Below are 21,878 nucleotides of genomic sequence, written 5' to 3'. Positions count from 1 at the left end.
AAATTTCTCAGGAGGAGATTTATATAGGGAGCAAAATGCGATGAAATGGACAATGTTCTCAACAGCATCCCTGTGATAGATCCTATAATTTCACTCGGCAAGTATTTTTGGAGTACTTACTATGAACCAGGCTCTGTGCTCACCATTGCACATAAAACAAGTGAATGTGGTTATTTCTTATCTAATCTCATGATTAAAACCAATTTGGGCATCATGTTAAATGCCACTGTCTGCACACAATTTGGTGGGTTTCCCAAGCCATCCCTGCCTGATGGTAAAACTGGGGTCACAACAACAGCAGTTCAGTTCGTCCACCTCCTCCCCTCTCCCCCCCGGGGCCATCCCCAGACCCTAGGGTGTGACTTCACGATGTCTAGCCTTTCCTTTAAACAGCAGCTCACTTAAAAAAAAAAAAAAATTATAAACAAACAAACAAATGGCACTTACCAGCAGTATCAGCACCACCATGCATCACGTACTCAATATTTCTAGGACTCCCCAAGAGTTGTCGTATATGTGCTGACAAACAGTGCTCTCAGCCACCACACAGAATCTGTCATTTTCCAACCTAACCTGCTCTGGCTTCCTGCGGAGATCCACTGCTAAGATATCCCCAGCGCAGTCACCCCAACCACACATGTGTGTCCCGGCCAATGTGTGTGTCCCGCTGCTCTTGCTTAAATAGGTCGAAGGTGCTGCTCCTGATGCTTGACAAACTTGTGCTGAGGCTGCCAGAGTGGAGGGTGTGGGCTAGGGTGGCCTGTCCATTGTCCAGGCTAGGGTGGCCTGTCTGGTTCCCAGATGCCAACGTTACATCATCTTAAAGATTACCCTGATGTACTGAAGCTGCCGAAGCTGTTCAAATTATCAGGGTCCTTCCGCACAAAAGTTGTACCATGTTTTGCCACGCTGTGGAGAACAGATATCTCTAACTACGGGGATTATAGTTTCCAAAGCAGTGTTGTCTGGCACTCCCGGGGCCTATAGAAAAACAGCTTTCAGTTTGTACTCACATCAGGATGCACAATAAGACTTTGAAGAGAGTCCAACCAGGCAGGGGTGAGGCCAGGGGGAAAACTGTGACAATGAGCCCGTTCCAAAATCACCCTTCCCCCATAGTAGGGTATTCATAACCTTGCAGCTTGCTGAACAAGCTTAGATCCAGGTCAGAAGTCATACTCCATAAGTATGTTGTCTTCAGATTTGGCCCAGTTTGATCCAGGACTAAAAATCAGAAGGATTTAGGAACTGGTTAGATGGCCTATATTCAGAGTCTTCTCACACAGGTCTCTCCTCTCAACTTGACCTTTGCCTTCAGACACAGCTGGTTCCATTATGTTCTGTTGTGTCAAGATTTAGAACCCAGGCTTGAGGCAGTCCCATATGCAAGAGAAACCAGACCAACAGGTGCTTACAGGTCACACTGTCCTTTGTAAATTAAGGTGTTTAGTCACTGGGACACTCACAGGCAGGCCCTGGATTTTTCCACAAGAAATATTATGGATATAAGTGAGCTTAAAGTTCTACGTGTATGCGACAACTTGGGCCTCTTTGAATTCAGAAGGGGCCGTTTTATCTTTAATCTTGGTAAGTGAAGACTAAATATAAAACGCCTAGTGCATTCCTTCGCAAGGGGTGATCACTCAGTAAATTGGTGTCTGGGCTCTTAGCCTCATAGACCCCAGCTTCCAGGACGGAAGTGTCCTACACGCCTTAGACTCAAAATTACTCCCCTCTATCACCCAGTTCTACCCCAGTCTTCTCTTTTCCTACCTTATCGGCCAGGCAAAGTCGCGGATTCATTCCTACCAACTACATTGACCACCCAGTCCCGGAGACTTGGACCCTCAGCTGCTGGCGAGCGAGATGCAAAGTCTGGGGCAAGAAATTACCTCCCACCTCTGAGCCCGCCGCGCGCAGCCTTGTGGGAGTTGTAGTTCTCACAACCCAGAGCCTCCAAAGAGGCGTCACCGCGGGACTCGTTTTCCCGTGCTCCTCGGCGCGGATCCACTTGGGACTCGTCCCTGGGTGGTTGCAGTGGTAGCGTGCGAGCTTGCTGACCGAAAAGTGGAATCCGGTCCCCTGTGTTCGTGGAGTCTCAGCCGCCGAGGATCTCAGGGCTGGTTCCCGTCCCTTCGGAGCCCCGGAGGCCAAACTGGGATTACAAGTTTAAGGTTTCCTAGAGGGCGAAAGATAAGGAGCCGACCTCCCCCCCACTGCGGTGTCTGCTGCGGGAGCGGCCAACCCCTACCCGAGTTAAAACTCCCGGGGAGTCTTCGCTGCTCCCACCTCCGCTTCTCCCGCCACGCTCCCACTTGGGGTTCCCCCCACCAGGGCCGCGGTCGCCGCGGTCGCCGCAGCTTGGCTGGGGCTGGATGTGCGCCCCTGCGGGTTCCCGGGAATCTGGGAGCGGCCGCTGAGCCGCGGCGCGGGCTGAAAGTTTGTATTCGCCCCGTGCAGCCTCACCCCGCAGGGGCGTCCACCATGATCACCCGTGTCTTCAGCGTGCGCGTGTGGGCCCCGGTGGGCGTCTTGACTTCGCTGGCGTATTGCGTCCACCAGCGGCGGGTGGCCCGGGCCGAGACCCCGGGGGCGCCTGGCCAGCGTCCCGTCGACCGGAGTCTGCTGGAGTTGAAAATGGTGCAGGTCGTGTTCCGACACGGGGCGCGGAGTCCTCTCAAGCCGCTCCCGCGGGAGCAGGTGAGAGGTCGGTCGGGGCCGGGACTGGTGGGGCAAGGACCGGGGGGGTCGACCGCAGGCGGACCGGGCGCCTGGCCCCGAAACACACACCTTGGGAGTTTTACCCTCATCGAGCGGGATTCCGGCTGGATCCAGACCAGAGGAAAACTGCAGTACCTTGAGCAGAGGGGCTGTCCTGGCACTGCTAGCCGCCCATCCTCCTCGTACTCTCCGGATGTTGGGCACCCCGGGGACTTCTAGTTGTAACCCTTTGATTGATGGCAGTGGTGTAGCACAGTTGGTAGCACTGCGCTGCTTGGAGGGCTTAGAAATCGCCTAGGGATCTTGTTCAAATGAAGATTCGAATCCAGCAGGTGTGTGGGGTAGAGCCTGAGATGCTGCATTTCTAACAGATACTTGGGTGAACTTGGGAATGAAAGTGTAGTGCATTTCTGTGTGACTGTTTGAAGGTTGTCAAGAGTTGCAGGAACCCCCATAACTGGGATTACAGCGGGTAGCAGAGGTCAACATCTTTGGAAACAGGTATCACAGCGGCTTTCAGTTTGCTGGAGATCATTTGAGATCCTTGAAGGCTTTTTTTTTTTTTTTTTAAATAAGTGCTGTATCTTGGGTCTTATTTTCTATTTTGGGTTTCTAAAACTATTGTGGAAGGGATTTGAGGTAGGAAAACATTTTTAATTGGCTAGTCCTGTGTTTATAATGTCTTAAAATCTACCAGGTTTGGCCAGGGTAATTATGACTAAAGCACAAATAGTTTCTATTTATTTATTTATTTATTTATTTATTTATTTATTTATTTAAATGTTTGTTTATTTATTTTGAGAGAGAGAGAGAGAGTAAGCAGGAGAGGGAGAAAGGGAGAGAGCATCCCAAGCAGGCTCCGCACACTCAGCCGCAGAGCCCCACAGGAGGCTGCAACTCACAAATTGGGAGACCATGACCTGAGCCAATATCAAGAGCCTGAGCTCAATTGGCTGACCCACCCAGGAGCCCCTAGGTGTTTTTTGTTTTTGTTTTTGTTTTGTTTCTTAATGATTAGCCTTCCTGGATTTGATTTTTGGAGAGAGGCAGTTGAGGTCTCTGGCCTTTGGTGCAAGCAGGCCTGTAATTGAAGAACTGGCTTCCCAGCGAAGATAAAGAGGCAGCCTGAAATCCTCAGGCCCCCAGCTGTCACACTTACCTGTGGAGTGCTTTTGCATTAATTGGTCCTCCAGGCTGATGTTGGAGCAAGTTCAATAGATGTCTAAACCTCATATTTGGCATTCTCTTCATGATCATCGTTGCTTTCCAGAAACCCTTAGGGTTGTGTCCTCACAGTGTCCAACTGAAAATCTGGTTTTTAAAGCTGGCCACACATGAACTCAAACCTTTAAAGCACCTCCCACATGAATAAACAAATTTTGGCAGGCACTTAATTCTGCTACCAGATTTCTAGTTAGCCTTTCTGAATGGCTGTACCACTTTCCATCTGGTATTGGAATTTTTTTTTTCTCATCTTCCCTCCTCCCCCGCCCCCCCTACCCCCACCGTTCCTTCCTTTCTTTTTGATGCTTTTTCAATCCCTTACTCTCCCTTTTTTTATTTTTACTAAATCTTCCTTGTGACTTTTGCACATCGCCCATCTCATGTGCACTCCCCCCTTCTTCGTTTATTCTTGTTACAGAAAGGCTGGAAAGTAACATAGGGATAGAAGACTCATCACGTTAAAGACAAAGCTATCGGTGGTAGCAGAGAATTAAAGTCTGAGTGTCTAGGCTTGGGCCTAATATATACAGGATATATACTCCCTTAAGGCCTGAGAAAGATTTAGATTCTTTTAGGACTTCTTCCTGAGCTAGCAGGGGTGTGATGGCCACTTTCTGCCATTCTGTTGGAAGGCGCAGTTTGTAGCTCAGGTAGAATGCCAGCTTCATTCTCTTCTGTCTGTGTAGCCACAAAGTAAGAAGCATCTGAGTCCATGGCCTCCCTTTGCAGTTAAGGAAGGCACGTCACCTCATGCCTGCTCACATTCTCCAGACATCAGGCCAATGCATTAAACATCTTCGATTAGCACAAATGCCAGGGGTGGGACCAAACCTCTTTCCATTTAGTCTGTGAGCCTGTGTCTTTGGCTCCCTGTAACTTGTTTCTGGATGATTTCTCTCAGGTTTTCTTTTCAAGGTCCAGTTTGATAACGGTTGTTATTGGGATTTTCTAATCTTCCTGGTTCTATTACTAACTATAGTCAGAAGGGACCACCTGGTAGCAATTCTAAAACGAAAATTGCCTTTGGTAGATGTTTCCAGGCTTGTGACTGGTTAATGGATGAATACAAGTGACAAGTCACTTCATTCAGTTATCTCAGAAATCTTCAGAGAGCAGCATTGTTTAAAACGAGGTGTGTTATTGAGTTGTTTTCGTTTGGCTTGAATGGCTGTTGACTTAATTTGTCTTCCTTTAGCTGTGCTTGGGAATATAAGCTCTGGAACTTGGTTGGCTATTTTTTTCTGATCATGAGATTCGACTCAAGTACATATTCACAAGATAAGTGTGGCCCTGCTTTCAGATTTCCCTTAGTTCACCTCTAGGCAAGATGGCCTCCAACTCAGGCAGGTTCCTCCAGTTTTTATAAAGTCAAGTCTAGCTTATCTCAGTTCCACTATTGATTAAGGCATTTGGGTTCCTATTTATTTGGTAATGTAGGCCAGCTGGAAGGCGTACTGTTAGTCTAATTGTTACTCAATACTTACCCAGAGCTCGGCTAAGAGAAGCACTCACTATTCAGGAAGCGTGGCATGAAGGATGTGCCAATAGCCCCATTCATTCCTCTGGAGCAGTGTTCATGACTGCTTGTTCTTGGAAAGACTTTGGACTCCGAAGGGGAGCTTTCAAAAATATTGATGCCTGGGTGTCCCTTCTGGAGATTCTGATTTAACTGGCCCAGAGCATCCAGACATGGCAACGTTTTCTCTGGTGGAGCTTTAGAATTATCTGGACTGGATAGCATTAACAAAGTTGAGGCCCCATCCCAGGAGATCCAGATGTGATGAGCTCAGGATGGGGCTGTTTTGTTTTGTTTTGTTTTGTTTTTTTGTGATGCCAGTGTGCAGCCAAGGTTTCAAACCACCGCTTTATTCTAAAATCCACACCTGGAAGGGTTTTGTTTACTTTTATGTAGATTTTGTCTTTTACCTCTGGAATGTAACATATCAATCCCGGTATAGTACTGTCTTCACAGAAATGTGCTTTGGTGAGATGCCATCATTCTGTGTTGAGAAAACTATGAGAAACAATCCCACAGAACTCGTTGCTGTGACTAGTGAAAAGATGTTCATTATATTACTCTATCCTCTTTATGAGGACCCTTGGGAGGAATTTGTCTGTTCGCATTAGAAGTGGTGTGCTTCTCCTGAACAGTTGGCTTGCTTTTATCTTTAAGCTTGTCTAGCTGATCGAGTTTCTCCCTTCATAAAAGCCAGAAAGCTTAGCGCTGAATCTTTGGCCCACCTACAGTGAAATCTGTGGGTCTTTAGAGTGTACCTTTTTGAGAAACTTTATTTCTGTATCCAGTTTTTGTCCCCATACTTGTTTGCTTTTGTCTTTCTTGCCTACTTTGAATGGGTTGTCTTACTCTGTTTTAGCTCTTGTTATCCTCTCCTTTAAGTTAGTTCTTAAAAATGGGGCATAAATAAGTAAGATTTTAAAGTTAGTCTTTGCCATGAACTTGGAAGCTGAAGAGCAGGAACAAGAATGAGAGTGTGTGTGTGTTGGGGGGGGGGGGGGGCGCGGTTAGACACCATGTACGGAACTAGTGTATCGTGTAGTCTTAAAAATTTGAAAACGTGCATTGTAGATTTGGCATGAACTGGACTGCCAGGAGTCATCTCTTGGGAAACACCAAAGATCCTCTGTTGGTGAATGTCGCTAATAAGAGGAGATTTCTTAAGTGAGGCTGAATAGACCCTGTGGACTTGGTATCGGAGCCTGTGCTAGACAATGGCCTTACCAGGATGGATAATTCAGTCTCGGCTATAAAAGAATTTTAAGATGTGCTAAAGGAGAAAGAAAAGAGATTCCTATGCTGGGAGCCCTGGGAATGCAAAGAAGGTACCTCAAACTTAAAATGTCTAAAACCGAACGCAGTTTGTCTGTTCTTCTGCGTCGGCCTTAGTTTTAGTCGAGGAGGACCTCTATTACCCTTGTCGCCTTAGGCACCCAGGCTCAAAACCAACGTAATTTCTTTCTTCAACCTTCCTTATTTACCTACCAACATAGCCCCCACATAAAGCTTTTATCCACTCACTTGCCAGGTTTGACTCGAATCTCTTGCGTCCACCCTTTCTTAAATTTTTTTTTTTCAACGTTTATTTATTTTTGGGACAGAGAGAGACAGAGCATGAACGGGGGAGGGGCAGAGAGAGAGGGAGACACAGAATCAGAAACAGGCTCCAGGCTCTGAGCCATCAGCCCAGAGCCCGACGCGGGGCTCAAACTCACGGACCGCGAGATCGTGACGCGTCCACCCTTTCTATTCCTACTGCCTTAGGTGGGGCCTTAGGCCCTCCTCTGCAGACATCAGAGAGTTGGCTTCTGCATCTAGACTTCCCATTCTAGTTATGATCTATGCAGCTGGTTGTCAAGCTATTCCCTGGAGCCTGTGGCCTCAGAGGGTCTGAGGGGCTAGGGCTCTGTGTTCCCACTCCTGCTTCAACTAGAGGAACTCCAGTTTTTGCCTTCGTATGTGGAAATCTAAAGTTAAACTCTACTTGGTATTTGCTAATTAAAAATTTTGTTGGGGGGCGCCTGGGTGGCGCAGTCGGTTAAGCGTCTGACTTCAGCCAGGTCACGATCTCGCGGTCCGTGAGTTCGAGCCCCGCGTCGGGCTCTGGGCTGATGGCTCAGAGCCTGGAGCCTGTTTCTGATTCTGTGTCTCCCTCTCTCTCTGCCCCTCCCCCGTTCATGCTCTGTCTCTCTCTGTCCCAAAAATAAATAAACGTTGAAAAAAAAAAATTAAAAAAAAAAAAAATTTTGTGGGGCGCATGGGTGGCCCAGTGAGCTGACCATCTGACTCTTGATTTCGACTCAGGTCATGATCTCGCATTTCGGGAGTTTGAGTTCTGCATCGGCCCTGCACAGACAATGTGGAGCCTCCTTGGGATTCTCTGTCCATCTCTCTCTCTCTCTCTCTCTCTCTCTCTCTCTCTCTCTCTGCCCTTCCCTCTCTCTCTCTCTTTCTGTCTCAAAATAAATAAATAAACTTAACAACAACAAACTGGGCTGTTATTCAAAAAAAAAAAAGTTTCAAAACTGGTCCCAGGTTGAAGCAAATCAAACCACTTCTTTCCTACATGGCATTCTTGGCCATCTCTGCTTCACTCAAGCTTCTTCCTATTCTTGGAATTCTGAATACCAGTCTCTCCTTACCCACCTTTTACTCTCAAGTCCAGGTCTTTGCTTTTCTAAATCGTCTTCACTTCAAAGGCCATCCCTTCATGAAACTTTTCCTGAATCCCCAGCCAGAAGAGGTCTGTCTCTCCTTTGAACTACTGTGACCCTCATCTGGTTTCTTGTGGCACACAGTTTCTGTTTTTGGTGCTGCCGTCATTTCCATTCTAGCTTGCTATCTCTGCTAACCCGAAAACCTAGAAAAGGCAGGATCATGCTATCTCAGTCTTGGTTTCTTCCACAAGGTATGGCAGATCATCTGTGTACGGGCCCTTTGCTGGGCTTCCAAAATGCAAGGGTAAATCGATGACCCAATCTCTCTTCTCCGAGCAGGACTGCTGAGCAGGACAGACTAGTAAGGGAGCTCTTCTAATACGGTTTGGTAAAGGCCACCAAAAAGAGCCACCGAGGCTACTTTGAGACCATGGGGCCATTGTCACAGCTCCTGGGAACGTTTAAGCTGTCTTGTGGAATAAGCAGAAATCTTTTCAGATGAAAGGGAAAAGAAAATTCCAGGTAGAAGGAACATGAGGTTGAAAAGCTAGGAAGTTCGAGGACGGTGCTGTAGAAAACAACGTTGTGTGGCTAGAGAGTAAGTGTGGAGGGCAGGGAAGAAATGGTGAAGAGAGAGAAGGAGAGGCGGGGGCCATCATGCAGCGGTGAGCCCCGGAAGGGTTTTATGCAGGCAAGTTACAGGATCAAAACTTTGGAAGAAGGAGCCATAGTTACAGGACGGTAAGAAGAAGGTCTGTGCTCTGAACACCCAGTCTTCTGATGTCAGTTGCTGCAGCTCCAGTGGGGGAAGAGGCCCAGGTCTGGAGGACTGGCTGCAGGTGGGACTGAGACAATGTCCTTTGAAAGATGGAGGGTTTCCTTTGTGTGAATGGAACCTGGGGTCCCCCCCCAGTGGTGCTCCCTGGGCTATTTCTGGGAGGGGCCAAGATAGATACAGTGCTACAAGACATAGTAAGTTTTCAAATGTTAGTTTTAAAAGGAATAGGAAATTGCATAGTGGGAAATTGAGTTAAATGATCTTGTGATTTTAAGTGCTACAGGTCTCCCGCTCTCTCTTCACCATTTCTTCCCAGCCCTCCACACTTACGCTCTAGCCACACAACGTTGTTTTCTACAACACCGTCCTCGTACTTTTAAGAAGACAAGCACTAAAAGCTAGAGTAGTCACTGAAGGGAAGTAAGACTTGAGCTATCATTGGACCTTGAAGAGAAGCCGGATGGGCAGGAGTCCCTCCGAACACAGGAAGCAAGTTGAAAGAAGATGCAGAGGAAGCAGTGGGCATGGTCTGATCTGGGGACGGGAGGAGAGAGGCACAGTGACACTATAGCAGGGGACAGGGGCTCGGCCGAGGTGTAGGAGTCCTGGAATGCCAGGTGCCTATCTCTTGAAACATTAGGAACCAACTATTGACATGATGAAAGTGGCTTAGCAAGATTAATGGGGGGCAGGGAATTGTATCTATGTATGGATTGTGGGGGTGGAGGGAAGGGAGTCAGTCACACGCTTTTGCCTGAGGTAGTAAGGTTTTACACTCTTACCAGATAAAAGGAGGACCTTTGGGAATGACTGTTTTCCTAGCCAGTGATCCATAGAGTTTAGTGCGGCTGGTGGAGTAGTGGGGGAGAGTCAGAGGTTTGAGTTTTGGGGCCTAGGAGTCCTGTGGCATCATTGCGAGCGACGTAATGTGTTCGGGAGAGGAGCTGGCATATGGGAAGAAGAAAAGATTTTCGTTTTTAAAATTGGAGTCATCACATCTGACTCAGCGAGTGTAAGAGTTTCATGGGCAGTTGGAGCTCTGAGACCTGTGGCTACTGGGGATGTTTTGAAACCGTGACAGTAGAGCGGAGCAGGAGCCAGACTGCAAGGAGAAAAGGAAGATGGTGAAGAGGTGAAGAAGGGGCAGCCCCTTGTTTGAGAAACTCGATGAAAGGAAGGCAAAGGGACATTAGGTAAAGCCCTTAAGGGCAGGGGAGGCATAGAGACCTGGAGGTTGATTCCTGGAAAAATCTTACAAGCGTCTGCTCACTGAGGTCATATTATTTTCATTCATTCATTTGTTCATTCATTCATTCACCAAGTATTTGCATGCCAGGCCTTCTGGTGACTTCTCCCCTTTACTGCAGTCTGGGCTTAGTGCCAGAGCAGCGTCTTAATAGCCAGTGCTAGTGGAGCAGTAACAGGGCTTGGGCTGAGGGTACCCGGAGTAATAAATTACTGTCTTTTCTTCCTTTAATTGGAGCTACAGTTAAAGCTTCTTTCTTTCCTTCCCATGGGAAGGTTGTGAGTCTAGTGTCTGTGACCCCAGCTATGTCTTTCAGGTGCTGCTGGATATTAATGCTGTAAGTTTCAAGAACCTTCTAAACAATGTGTTGTTTTTTTTGTTGTCATAACAGGCAGAGTGGAATCTCCAGCTATTAGAGGTCCCACCCCAAACTCAGTTTGATTACACTGTCACCAATCTAGCTGGTGGCCTGAAACCACATTCTCCTTTCGACTCTCAGTACCGAAAGACCGTACTCAAGGTGAGCATTGCCTCCCTGCCCTGGGAAGCCCCCTGTAAAGTTTCCATGGTTTTCTCTGGGCTGAGTTTAGCAGACGGGGAGGTATTTTCATGCTTCTCTTTCTGCCCCGCACCAGGGAGGCATGTTTGCTGGACAGCTGACTAATGTGGGCATGCAGCAGATGTTTGCCCTAGGACAGAGGCTGAGGAAGAGCTATGTGGAGGACATCCCCTTTCTTTCACCAACCTTCAATCCACTGGAGGTCTTGTGAGTCACTCGTAAAAGGGACGTGGCTTCCATTTTAAGATCTTACACATGAGGAAACCTGTACTGACCCCCCAGGATGGTGCCCATTCTCACCCAAGGTAGTTTGGGGCAGTTCCCCTTGTATAACAGCATCCTGTGAACATGTGGTCAGTGGAGATCACGTTCATTGGCTTTTGGGTCCCTTGGGGCACCCATCCCGCAGAGAAAGGATTCCTCCCAGTCCCATAGCCCCCCTCATGTGATCTTAAAGCCTCCCAGTTGCTCTGTAGGATGAGACAGTGTATAGAATCAAATCTTCCTTTTTTGAGTGTCTCTACCTTTTTGTTTTTTTCCAGTGTTCGTTCCACTAATATATATCGGAATCTGGAGTCTACCCGATGTTTGCTGGCTGGGCTTTTCCAAAGTCAGAAAGAAGGTTTGAGTTTGGAGTCTAGAAGTCTGCCCTGTCCCTGAGGAGCTTTTTCTTCTTCCTTCCAAAGCCCTCCCGCCTCTCTTTCTTAGTGCCTGTTCCTTCAGTTTCTCTTCTCCTGCACACGTGGCTTCCATGGCGTGCCTACTCTGGTGGGCCCTCGCTTGTCTGGCCTCCTGCTGGCCTTGCCGGCCTGACCTCCACCTCCACGGTGATGTGTCAGCCACTCTGATGTGCCTCTGGCCCCTGACTTCTCCTCTTAAGCTTCTACACAGGCTGCTTAAGGCATCCCCAGCCAGGTCTTGTGAATAATACTGGGGCTTTTTGCTTAGGTAAGACACCGCTGAAAAGGAGGGAGGGCAGGAGGAACACTTAGCCGAGACCCAAGCCTGCTGCCATTGGCTTGGTCTTGGTGTTAACCCACAGCATGACTCAGATGGTATTAACAGTATTCTGTTCAGCCTTTCCTCACTGAGAAAGTCTATTGAGTTTGGGTTTTAACATGTTCAACCGGTGAGTGATTGCAGCTAGTGGTGCCCAGCCTTTTCACCACCAAGGACCACATGTGTTATTTTCCCTCATGGATCGTATGTATTGAGGGCCTTTGACTGTCAGAGGGACCTTCATTTTGCCATTTATACTTGACTGAAATTTACATGTAATTGCCAGTCTGAGTTTCATATCCTCACGACCTCACCAATATTAAAATACTAAAATGGTGCTATAAAGCAAAGGTTCTTGCTTAGCTTCTTTTGTAGTATCTCAAATAGATATAAAATTGCCATCAGGCTTATTAAAAAACAAACAAACAAACAACAACTATGTAAAAGAATAGAAACCTCCAAGCCAGAGGAGGCCAGCCTTACCCTAGTCGGGGTTGGATACAGCTGCTAATTCCGGCTGAAATTGGCTGCTGAGCGCAAGCAGGGTGTGTCTGAGTAACATAGAGCAAACAGAGGGGCTGCCCCTTAGGAGCCCCTGAGCTTTGGAAGAGTCCACAGTGCCTGGCCTTTTGAGAGCTCTTCACTTGCCCAGCTTCTAAGAGGCAAATAAATACCCTTTCCTCTGAAACACCAAAAGTAGGAAAGCTGTTTCTTGAAGGCGGGCTGACCTACAGGCAGGTCTCGGACTGAGACTGCCCCATATTCCCAACAGGGAGGGAAGTGGTGTCACCACGAGCCACTGGACCCGCACGCCCTGGGACTCCAATTTGACCATGTCCCAAAGCTTTTTTAGTAGCTTTGTATCTACTAACTTGTTTAGTTCTTGTAATAATCCGGGGCTGTAGGCAATAGTATCCCCAATTTACAGATAAGAGAATTTGGGCACAGAGAGGCTAAATGACTTTCCCAGGAACACACAGCTGGTAAATGGTGGAACAGGGATTCAAAGTATGGCAGTCTGGCTTCAGAATCCAATACTCTTCATTTTTACACTCTGCCGCTCAGAGGACACATCTGTCTGGAGAGGGCCTCTGATCATTTGCCTGACAAAGTGTGTCTGAATTTTGATATTCTAGTAAAGTTACCGTATGCTACTAGAATTTTGACTGTCAAGTTTTTGTTTGGGAATAATAGCTCTTTGGGGCTTAGATTCACCTAATCACCCTGTATTGATCGGAGTGAATTCCGGAGAGCTGCTGACAGCAGCTGTCTCTTTGCCATTTAGAGAAGGTCGGTCTTGAGTTGTGTAGCAAAGGAAGCTGCCACAGGCCCTTGCCATCTCTGGCACAGAGCAAAGCCTTGGAAGGTGTTAGAGCACCTTCTCTGGGTATTGATGGGAGGGGATAAAGGTACTTGTGAGCTCTGAGTAGTAGCGGGCTCCTGCGAGGTATACAGTTGACCTTTGAACATGGGTTTGAACTGCATGGGTCCACTTACGCATGGGTCCACTTACACATAAATTTTTTTTTTTTTGGTAAGTACAGTACAGAACTATAAAAGTATATTTTCTCTTATTCTTAATAACATTTTCTTTTCTCTAGCTTACTTGGTTGTAAGAATACAGTATGTAATACATATAACATACAAAAGATGGGTTCGTCAACTATTTATGTTATTGGTAAGGCTTCCAGTCAACAGTAGGCTATCAGTAGTTAAGTTTTGGGAGGATCAAAAATTATACATGGATCTTTGACTGCATGGGGGGATTGGTGACCTTAACCTCCGGGTTGTTCAAGGGTCAACTGTATAATAAGAAACATTATTTGTGGGCTAACGTGTGGTTCTTGGCAGTTCATCTGGAAACCTGGCTTTCCTTTTAGGCAAGGCTGTGGGGTCTGACAGGATTTGTGGCCTTGTGGTGGCTTTCCTTAGATTGTCATGCGCTGAGTCACTATATTGGTCTATAGGATTGGACTTTAAGAGGCAAGAAAGTCACCTGGTTCTGATGGAGTCCGGGACAGCTCATTCTTTGTTAGAATTGCCCAAGTCTGATCCAGGTCTGTACCTGCTCTAGTCATATGTGGCCCAATAGGAGCGGTTGTGCCAGACAGAACAAGGCTGCTCCTTGCTTTCTCCATTTCTCAGCCCATAGAAGAGCTGCTGTTGGCAAGGCCAGGGCATGTTCAAGGCAGTTACTGTCCTGAAACAGTGACCTTGATGATCTGTCTCCTAAAGCAGACAAGAGAAGGAGGGGGTGGGGATGCTGGGAGGGACAAGCCGAAGCCTCTTCCTGCCTGTGCTCTCACCTTCCTTCCAGGACCCATCGTCATCCACACTGATGAAGCAAGCTCTGAAGTCTTGTACCCCAACTACCAGAACTGCTGGAGCCTGCAGGAGAGAACAAGGTAACCGCCCTGGCTTCTTGCTCATGGGGGGGGTGGGGGGGAGGGAGAGGTGGGGGGGTGGGTGGACAGCCAGCCTCATGGCACTTCTGCTCGCAGGACTCTGGGTGAGTGGGTGAGTGGGTGGGTGAGTGGTGGGAAGGATTGCTTTGCACTCAGGCCTGCCATCGCTGTCCGGGAAATGAAGGTCTTGCTCACAGCGGCAGGCCTCTAGGGAAGGTATAGCAAGCCTGAGGGAGGCCACCTGCTGGGCCAGAGAGCTGGTACCAACAGCCCGAGCTGGGTTTGCCTTTACAAACTATTGTCCTCTCGGCCATCGTGGACTCTCCGAGGGGGCCGACGAAACTGTCAGGTTAGGTAGAAGGCGATGAAACAGGTCATAAAACTGCAAATCCACATGGGCAAGCAGAAGACCCAGATTTCCCTACTCTTACCAGCTTGCTGCCCTATAGAATGGCTCAGTTTGGGCTCAGGGCGCTTTTCAGCATTCAGATATTTCTGGGCTGCACAAAGACTATGGAGTATGTGTTCCACAGAAGACAGAGAATATTGTTTTCAAGCAGACTGCAGGGCCATGGTTGTATCATTTTGGGTATAATAGAAGAAAATGCTAGAGTGGAATTTGGAAATCCAGGCTATTATTCTAACTCTGGTACCTGTTAACTTATTTTATAAGTCATTTGAATTCATAGAACCTTAGTTGACTCGTGTAAGATGGGACTAAAACCAGCTAACCCCAACGTCTTATTATTGAAGATTAAATGAGATCCCAAATGATAAATGAGATACACTTTGTAAACTGTTAATTACTATACAATATAAGGGTTTCCTTTTTATTTTTTGGCAGAGGCCGGAGGCAGGCTGCCTGTTTGCAGCCAGGAATCTCTGAGGATTTGCAAAAGGTGAAGGAAGGGATGGGCATTGCCAGTAATGACGGAGTAGACTTCCTCAACCTCCTTGACAATGTGGCTGCTGAGCAGGTTGGGTGACTGTCCTCTGGCCCTGGGGGTTGGGGGGCTGGGGATAGGCAGCTGGATCTACTGGCTCCTGAGTTAGAACTGGGCAGAGGGGTGTGGGGTGGAGGTGAAGGTGGAGGCAGAGGTCTCCCTTTATGGAGGCAGCTGTGGGAGGACGTGCAGGTGGGGTGGATGTGGGAGCGGAGGTATAGGGCCCATGTAGGGAGGACTCCTCACTTGGTTAGGCACATGGTCATTTAATTCTAGATCAGAGTTTCTCGAGGCACATTCCCCAGAATACCTATGATGTGAATGTGTACATCCCGGGCCAGCAGGGGCAGGGTGGGTGATGGGTAGGGAGAGACTGCTGTCTGACTGTTTTGGAATCTCTGTTATATCACCTTGTGGAGAGTCTCTACACACAGCAGCATATTAAAGAATCTGAGAAGTAAAGAAAGCTGATCAGTCTTTAAATCTATTTTTCCCAAATGTATCGAGCCATAGATTCTTTCTTTATGTAATGGATACTGAAGACCACCCAATGGGAAAGACTTCTCTAGATTCAAAAGGCAGACACCCAACGGTGCAGTGTAGCCTGGGTCCCCCTTCCTTCTCTTGTCCGGACGACAGTGTGCCCTGAAGGCAGAAATGCCCTGTGCTTATGGGTAATATAGATGTCAGGTTATAAGGTGAGAGTTTATATAAAAGTGTTTACATGGCATACTTTTTAGAAATCCATTTTGGGAAAATAAAAGCCATGTGGAAATTTATTAATTCCTTGCTCTGTGTTTTATTTATGTATTTTTATAGTTAAAAAAAAAAATACAAATGTTTTTCATTTTGGAGTAGACGGGAAACCATCAGAAAGGGAGGAAAAACAGCTTCCCCCCCGCCCCCCCCCCCCCCCCCGCCGGGCCTCCAGATCTCTAGGAATTGCTTTAGAAGGGCCTTGGGGGTGTAGCTTTGGGGGCTGCTGAGGCCCTCCCGGGGAGAAGACAGGCCCCTGAAGGCTTTGTGGAAGCTGGTCAGTTGCCGAGCTCAGCGAACGAGAAGCATTTCTTTGTGAAACTGTCCCTGTGGCCCTTCCAGGTGCACAGCCTCCCGAGCTGCCCCACACTGAGGAGATTTGCACAGATGATTGAGCAGAGAGCTGTGGACACGGCCTTGTACATTATGCAGAGGGAAGACAGGTGAGAAGCCTTCAGCCACCGTCACTAAGTCACGCTCGGTCAGGCCTCCCTGTATGTGGGGAAAAGGGTTCACCAGGCCTGTTCACACCTGCCAGCGCATGTCTCTACATGTGCTGAGGTGGGAATCACCCTGTTCTGCTGGCCTGTTGAGTGGGTTCGGCCCTGTGTCCTTATACTTCTGGAGCTGGGACTGGTGAGCTGGTGCTTCTGTTCACTGTTAGGCAGAAGCAGGAGTCACCTCTTGACTGAGTTTCTCTTAATCACTGACTTTTTCCCCATTTACTCTAAGTTTCAAAGGGTTTGGGTGGGGAGAGCTGACAGAAGAATAATGATTGCTGACTTTGTTCATCAGTTTACAACTTACAAGCCATTTTCCTGTTCTCGCTATGAGGTAGGTGTCATTTCCCTGTCAGGGTCCAAGTCCTGGCTTAATAGATGAAGTAGGTGCGAGCCTCACCTAGGCTCGGCTAGCTGCCAGGACTTAGGCCGGCTCTTCTGATTATCAGTCCTGTGTTTTCTGTGTTGCTTATACTTAGGGCTCTGTTTTTAGAAGGACTGTTTCTTGCCTACCAGAATGGAGAGTTTCTCTCTTTTTTTTTTTTTTTTTTTCAACGTTTATTTATTTTTGGGACAGAGAGAGACAGAGCATGAACGGGGGAGAGGCAGAGAGAGAGAGGGAGACACAGAATCGGAAACAGGCTCCAGGCTCTGAGCCATCAGCCCAGAGCCCGACGCGGGGCTCGAACCCACGGACCGCGAGATCGTGACCTGGCTGAAGTCGGACGCCCAACCGACTGCGCCACCCAGGCGCCCCGAGAGTTTCTCTCTTAACCAAATTAAAAAACAAAACAAAACAAAACAAAACAAAACACCTTTTTCTGGTTGGTTAAGAATATCCAGCTTGCACTCAGAATAGGTAACTTGGTAGAGAAGGAGATGGGAAAGAGAGGATCAGTCCTGGGGAAGATAAGTGTGAGCAAAATCAGCTAATGTTTCAGGAATTTGCAGGGTCTGTTGCGTAAGGGTAAGGACCCCTGGCTGCTTTTCTCCCGCTCAGATTCAGTGTGTCCGCTTGTGTACTTGCTCGGGGCCTCCAGAAGACTCCAGCTGTGCCAGCCATCTTGCCTCCACTCACTGTGACTTGCCGCCTTCCCTCATCTGTTCCTGAAGTGGCCCCACCAGACCTAACTTATCACTCACTGTCCCCCCATGCTTCCCCCCCACACACACTTAGTAAATATTTTAGACTTTATGGCCCATGCGTTATCTGTTGCAGCCACTCATTTCTGCCCATGTAGCATGAACACAGCCATAGATGATACGCAAACAAGTGGGTATGGCTATATTCCAAGTTAAACTTTATTTATAGAACAGGCAGGTGGAGCGGATTTGGCCAATGGCCGTAGTTTGTTTTCTCCCAGTGTAAAGCATTTTAAATAAGCCTTGATTCTTCTTTGCATTTCAGTTAGCCCTGGTTTCATAAAACTGATGTTTCTTCAAGGACAAATTGGATGGCCTCACAGTGCCAGCCAACTTGGCTTGGCCTGTGTACCTTCTTCTGGAAAGTAGATGTTGCATACGGTATTGGTTGCCTACTCCCCATCCATTACTTCAACATTCCCGTTTATTTACACATTATACACATCGTAAGGGTGGTCATGTATTTACCCAGTCACCATGAAAGGATTGCTCCAAGCCAATCATGATGACCTCGTTCCCTTTTGTCCCGATTGGGCTCTGGAAATTTCTGGAAGAGGTTTTGTCCTCTTCGATAAAAAGTGAGAGGCACCACGACCAAGCCTTTGTGCCGCTTCCTGCACAGCTTCCTGCTCAGCTTCCTGCTTCGTTTACCACTGGGAGATAGGCTTTGAGCCGCAGCAGCCACCCTGTGATCATAAGGCACAAGCCCGAGGGGGAAAGTGGCGTGGCCACCGTGCCAACCCTGCAGGCACCACCGCTGAACTTTGTGTTGTATCAGATACATCTGACACGTCCTTGTGGTCTACACTCCAAAGGAGGAGGACTGGCATCTGGGAAGCCTAGCTTGGGATGCTGTTCCTTCCTATCCCTTTTCTAAGGGCCTTCTGGAATTCCTGGAAATCACTATGCCCTGCTCTTCCCAGCTTGTTCTTTTCTCCCTGAGGGCCTGGTTCTTCCTGACTTACCCTGGTTACCACTCCTGTTCCAGTTGTGTTCTTACCAGATCTACATTCTGGCGCTTTTGTTGTTGGAAGTCTCTGTGCACAGAGAACCCTCACGCCAGAGGTGGCTCCACGCGCCCCCCTCCCACCCCCACCATCCCACAGGTTACTATCTCCTCCGCCGTCTGATTGGGCTCATGAGGTCCTGGTGGCAGACCCGCCCGCAGCCCTATGTGCCGGCAGCTTCAGTGTTGTTTACTTGCCGCAGGGAGAGCCTTCAGGTGGCGGTTGGCCCATTCCTCCACATCCTGGAGAGCAACCTGCGGAAAGTCGTGGACCCTGCCACTGCACCAGGCAAGACCAGGTACCTGCCACAGCAACTGGCTTTTGTGCGGCCGAGGGCAGGAGAGGCCTCTGGCTGCAAGGGCTGGGGGCTGGGGGGCTGGGGGGCAGGTTCTAGGGGGGCAAGAACCAGGCTGTCAGTGATAGTAGGCAGTTGTGTAAGAGGCCAGGAGTCCCAGAGACGTTCACAACATTGTTACCATTCTTCCTGCTGCAGCAGTCCTGCCATGGTTTGAAAATTTTATGTTAGTGAGAAAGAACCCTAAATTTATTTTTCCTTTTTTTTTTACTAATGGAACATGTGTGAAAGAGTAGCTAATTATGATATCATGCTGATACAATTGCTGAATAGACTGTTTAGTTCGAACACCTTCACCGAGTGTATAGAAGGGTATGATATCCGCGAGGCGTTTCTAAATGTCGGAAGTAGCGCCTAAACCTCTGTCGCCACTTTGTAGTGCCTGGAACCTGGCTGGGGGCACAGATTTGGAATGTGATGTGTCCTGGGCATTTGCTGAGCAGAGTGTGATCTACAGGTGAACAGCTTCACCGCTACTGGGGGAGCTTCTAGATTTGGACTGACCTATTGAATCAGGATCTGCATTTTAACAAGATCCCCAGGGGTTTATGCACACACTGCTGTTGAAGCGCTGTTGTAGGCGGCCTTCTTTAGAGAGATTGTACATAGCTAGAAACTCACGAACGTGGGAACAGTAGGGGACAGTGAGGTGACATAGGAACATTCAGGAACTTTGGGCCAGATTTATAATAGCAGATCATACCAGTGCCCTTCCCTGTCCTTCACAGCATCTGCAGTGACAGTACATTTCTCACTGGCCCTGGCCACCTTGCCCCCCTTGACTTTGTATCTGTAGAATACTACAGGGTCCAGTGTCAGTCTTCTAGTTTAAGAGTCAACACATAGGGGCACCTGGGTGGCTCAGTCTGTTGAGCATCTGACTCTTGGTTTTGGCTCAGGTCATGATCTCACAGTTCCTGAGTTTGAGCCCCACGATGGGGTCCATGCTGACCGAGCAGAGCCTGTTTAGGATTCTCTCTCCTTCTCTGCCCCTCCCCTGCTCACACATGTGTGCGCGCTCTCTCTCAAAATAAACTAAAAGAAAAAAAAAGTCAACACATGAAATCCTTGATCTTTTTAAAGAGATAGATACAGGGGATGGGCAGATAAAGGTAAAAATGGCACCTTTCTTACTGATTAAAGCCCTTTGGAGAATATATTGAAGGCCAAACAGGCTTATTAATATTCCTTTGAAATGAACTTAATGCCCCCGAACTGCAAGCCTCCCCAACAAGGAGGAGCATGCTGTACTACACTCGTCACACAGCTGAGAGCAGGAGGGACATTTGCCATAGGCAGGCAGGTCCCAAGGAGAGAAGAGAGGTAGGACCAAGCGACCCATGCTCGGTTTCTACTTCCAAACTCATCAGGGGAGGAGTGAGTGGGTGGGTGGGCAAGCAGGTGGGCAGGAAGGGAAAGGCCAGCTATCCCAGTGGGGATCCCTCATGAAAATATGAGAGTGGCATCAGGGTTCCCGCAGCATCTACTTCAAAGCAGTTTTCCATCAGGCTCACTGATAAGTGTGAAAGGAGGCAGACATCATCCTGGTCTTCTGAGTCCTGAGGGAAAGGCCTATAGAGAACTGTTTCCTCCTTGCAGAAAGCTGTACCTCTATGCGGCTCACGATGTGACCCTCATGCCTCTCTTAATCATCCTGGGGATTTTTGACCACAAATGGCCCCCGTTTGCTGTTGATCTAACCATGGAACTCTACCAGCACCGGGAATCTAAGGAGTGGTTTGTGCAGCTCTATTACCGTGGGGAGGTAAGGTGGCGAGGCACCCTTCCTCCAACCCCGCTCACCTGGTTTACCGCCAAGGCTCCCTCCTTGGGCCCAGTGGAGTCTCCTTGGTACAATCAGCTCTCTGGACCCAATAGAGTAACTCACAGCCATGGCCCAGAGACAGGGAAGAACTGGAAATATGGTGGCAGGCTGGGATTTGGGCCTTATCATGAGCCTGCTACAGACTCCTTCTAGGAACAGGACCCCCTCCTCCTGAGTGTCTCTGCCAGGATGTGGCATCCTGACTGGGAGGCTGTGTTGAAAATTAATGCTGGTGTCCTTGGGAGGCAGTGTGCTGTCCGCACTGCGGTGCCTCAGCTGCTGTCCGGGTCAGGCGCTGGAGCACCCCACCCCCGCCCAGGGCAGACTTTCGCCTCCCAGCTCAGGGGTATGATGTGACCGTGTCTCCCCGGTCAATTCAAGAAGCAGTTCTTGAGTGACTGTCTCAAGCAGGGCATGGTGCGCCTATTCCAGAAGCTGACCGGCTAGTGGGGCCTTCCTGGCTGTTACGTGTGTGCATGCACACACCATTGGGTCAAGTTCCTCGGACCTCTGGGCACAGCTGAAAACAGCAGGCCAGGGTCCTCAGTGGCCCCGCTGAGTTTTGTCTCTTCCCCAGGAGCAGGTGCCAAAAGGATGCCCTGATCAGCTCTGTCCACTGGACAAGTTCTTAAACACCCTGTCAGCTTACGCCTTGAGCCCAGAAAAATACCACACACTCTGCTCTCAAGCACATGTGATTGAACTTGGAGATGGAGAGTGACCGATGTATACAAACAGGACGCGTTGGTTTTTCAATAAAATGCCTTAACACACTGCCTCTGGTTGTCGTGTTTGGGGAAGGCAGGAAACAAGGGTTAATGTATTTTAACCTAAGGGTATTTCCTTCCTGCAGATATGATATACTGAGGTCACTTCTTGAAAGGAAGAGAGGTGTAATGTTGAGACCAAAGGGGTATTTCCTATTTTGTGGCTTGATTTCCGTGGCCAGAAGCATCTGCCGTGACACAGGCTAGGGTCATCGTGACCCTGCAGAATTGTGTTGGTTTGGGACTCGAGTTCTTTTTACCTGTCTTCATTTCACAAACATACATTGTGCCACCTACTAAGTAGTGGGCATTATAAAGGTGGAAAGGTTCTGCCCTCACGTTGTTTTCACTCCTGGGAGAGGCAGTAAGTCACTGATGATAATGCAGTGTGTTACGTTCTGTGATGAGGTGTATCGACTTCTTTGGGTACAGAGAAGAAATTCCTAGCCCCAGCTGGCAGGGGCCCGAGGAGCAGT

The 21,878-nt window shown here is 48.4% G+C and overlaps 1 protein-coding gene and 1 long non-coding RNA gene across 15 annotated transcripts in view; one reads left to right on the top strand and one right to left on the bottom strand.

Moving 5' to 3' along the window:
* LOC123598589 overlaps positions 1-2,024 on the bottom strand; it is a 100,337-nt gene extending 98,313 nt beyond the window's left edge. For 10 of the 11 annotated variants that reach the window (XR_006712713.1, XR_006712712.1, XR_006712718.1 and 7 more), the window contains exon 1: positions 448-2,024. This is a non-coding gene — a long non-coding RNA (uncharacterized LOC123598589). The remainder of the gene's footprint in view (positions 1-447) is intronic. The other variant, XR_006712719.1, reaches the window with a different exon arrangement.
* On the top strand, positions 2,016-21,411 carry ACP6 (acid phosphatase 6, lysophosphatidic). Of its 4 annotated transcripts, none has more exons than XM_045478897.1 (10): positions 2,016-2,700; positions 10,534-10,662; positions 10,778-10,908; positions 11,244-11,323; positions 14,018-14,105; positions 14,950-15,082; positions 16,148-16,248; positions 18,658-18,753; positions 20,410-20,575; positions 21,213-21,411. In XM_045478897.1, exons 1-10 carry the CDS (start codon positions 2,485-2,487, stop codon positions 21,354-21,356), a joined length of 1,284 nt encoding a protein of 427 aa, XP_045334853.1. In that variant the 5' UTR covers positions 2,016-2,484; the 3' UTR covers positions 21,357-21,411. The 4 variants fall into 4 exon arrangements, with proteins under 4 accessions (XP_045334853.1, XP_045334855.1, XP_045334856.1 ...); XM_045478898.1 differs by having other exon boundaries at positions 2,031-2,700; positions 21,216-21,411; XM_045478899.1 differs by lacking the exons at positions 20,410-20,575; positions 21,213-21,411 and adding an exon at positions 19,190-19,724 and having other exon boundaries at positions 2,029-2,700.
* Positions 21,412-21,878: the final 467 nt, after the last annotated feature.

This window comes from Leopardus geoffroyi, chromosome C1 (assembly GCF_018350155.1).
Source record: "Leopardus geoffroyi isolate Oge1 chromosome C1, O.geoffroyi_Oge1_pat1.0, whole genome shotgun sequence".
NCBI lineage: Eukaryota > Metazoa > Chordata > Mammalia > Carnivora > Felidae > Leopardus > Leopardus geoffroyi.
Note: the sequence above shows the minus strand (reverse complement) of the source record. Positions and strands in the feature narration are given on the sequence as shown.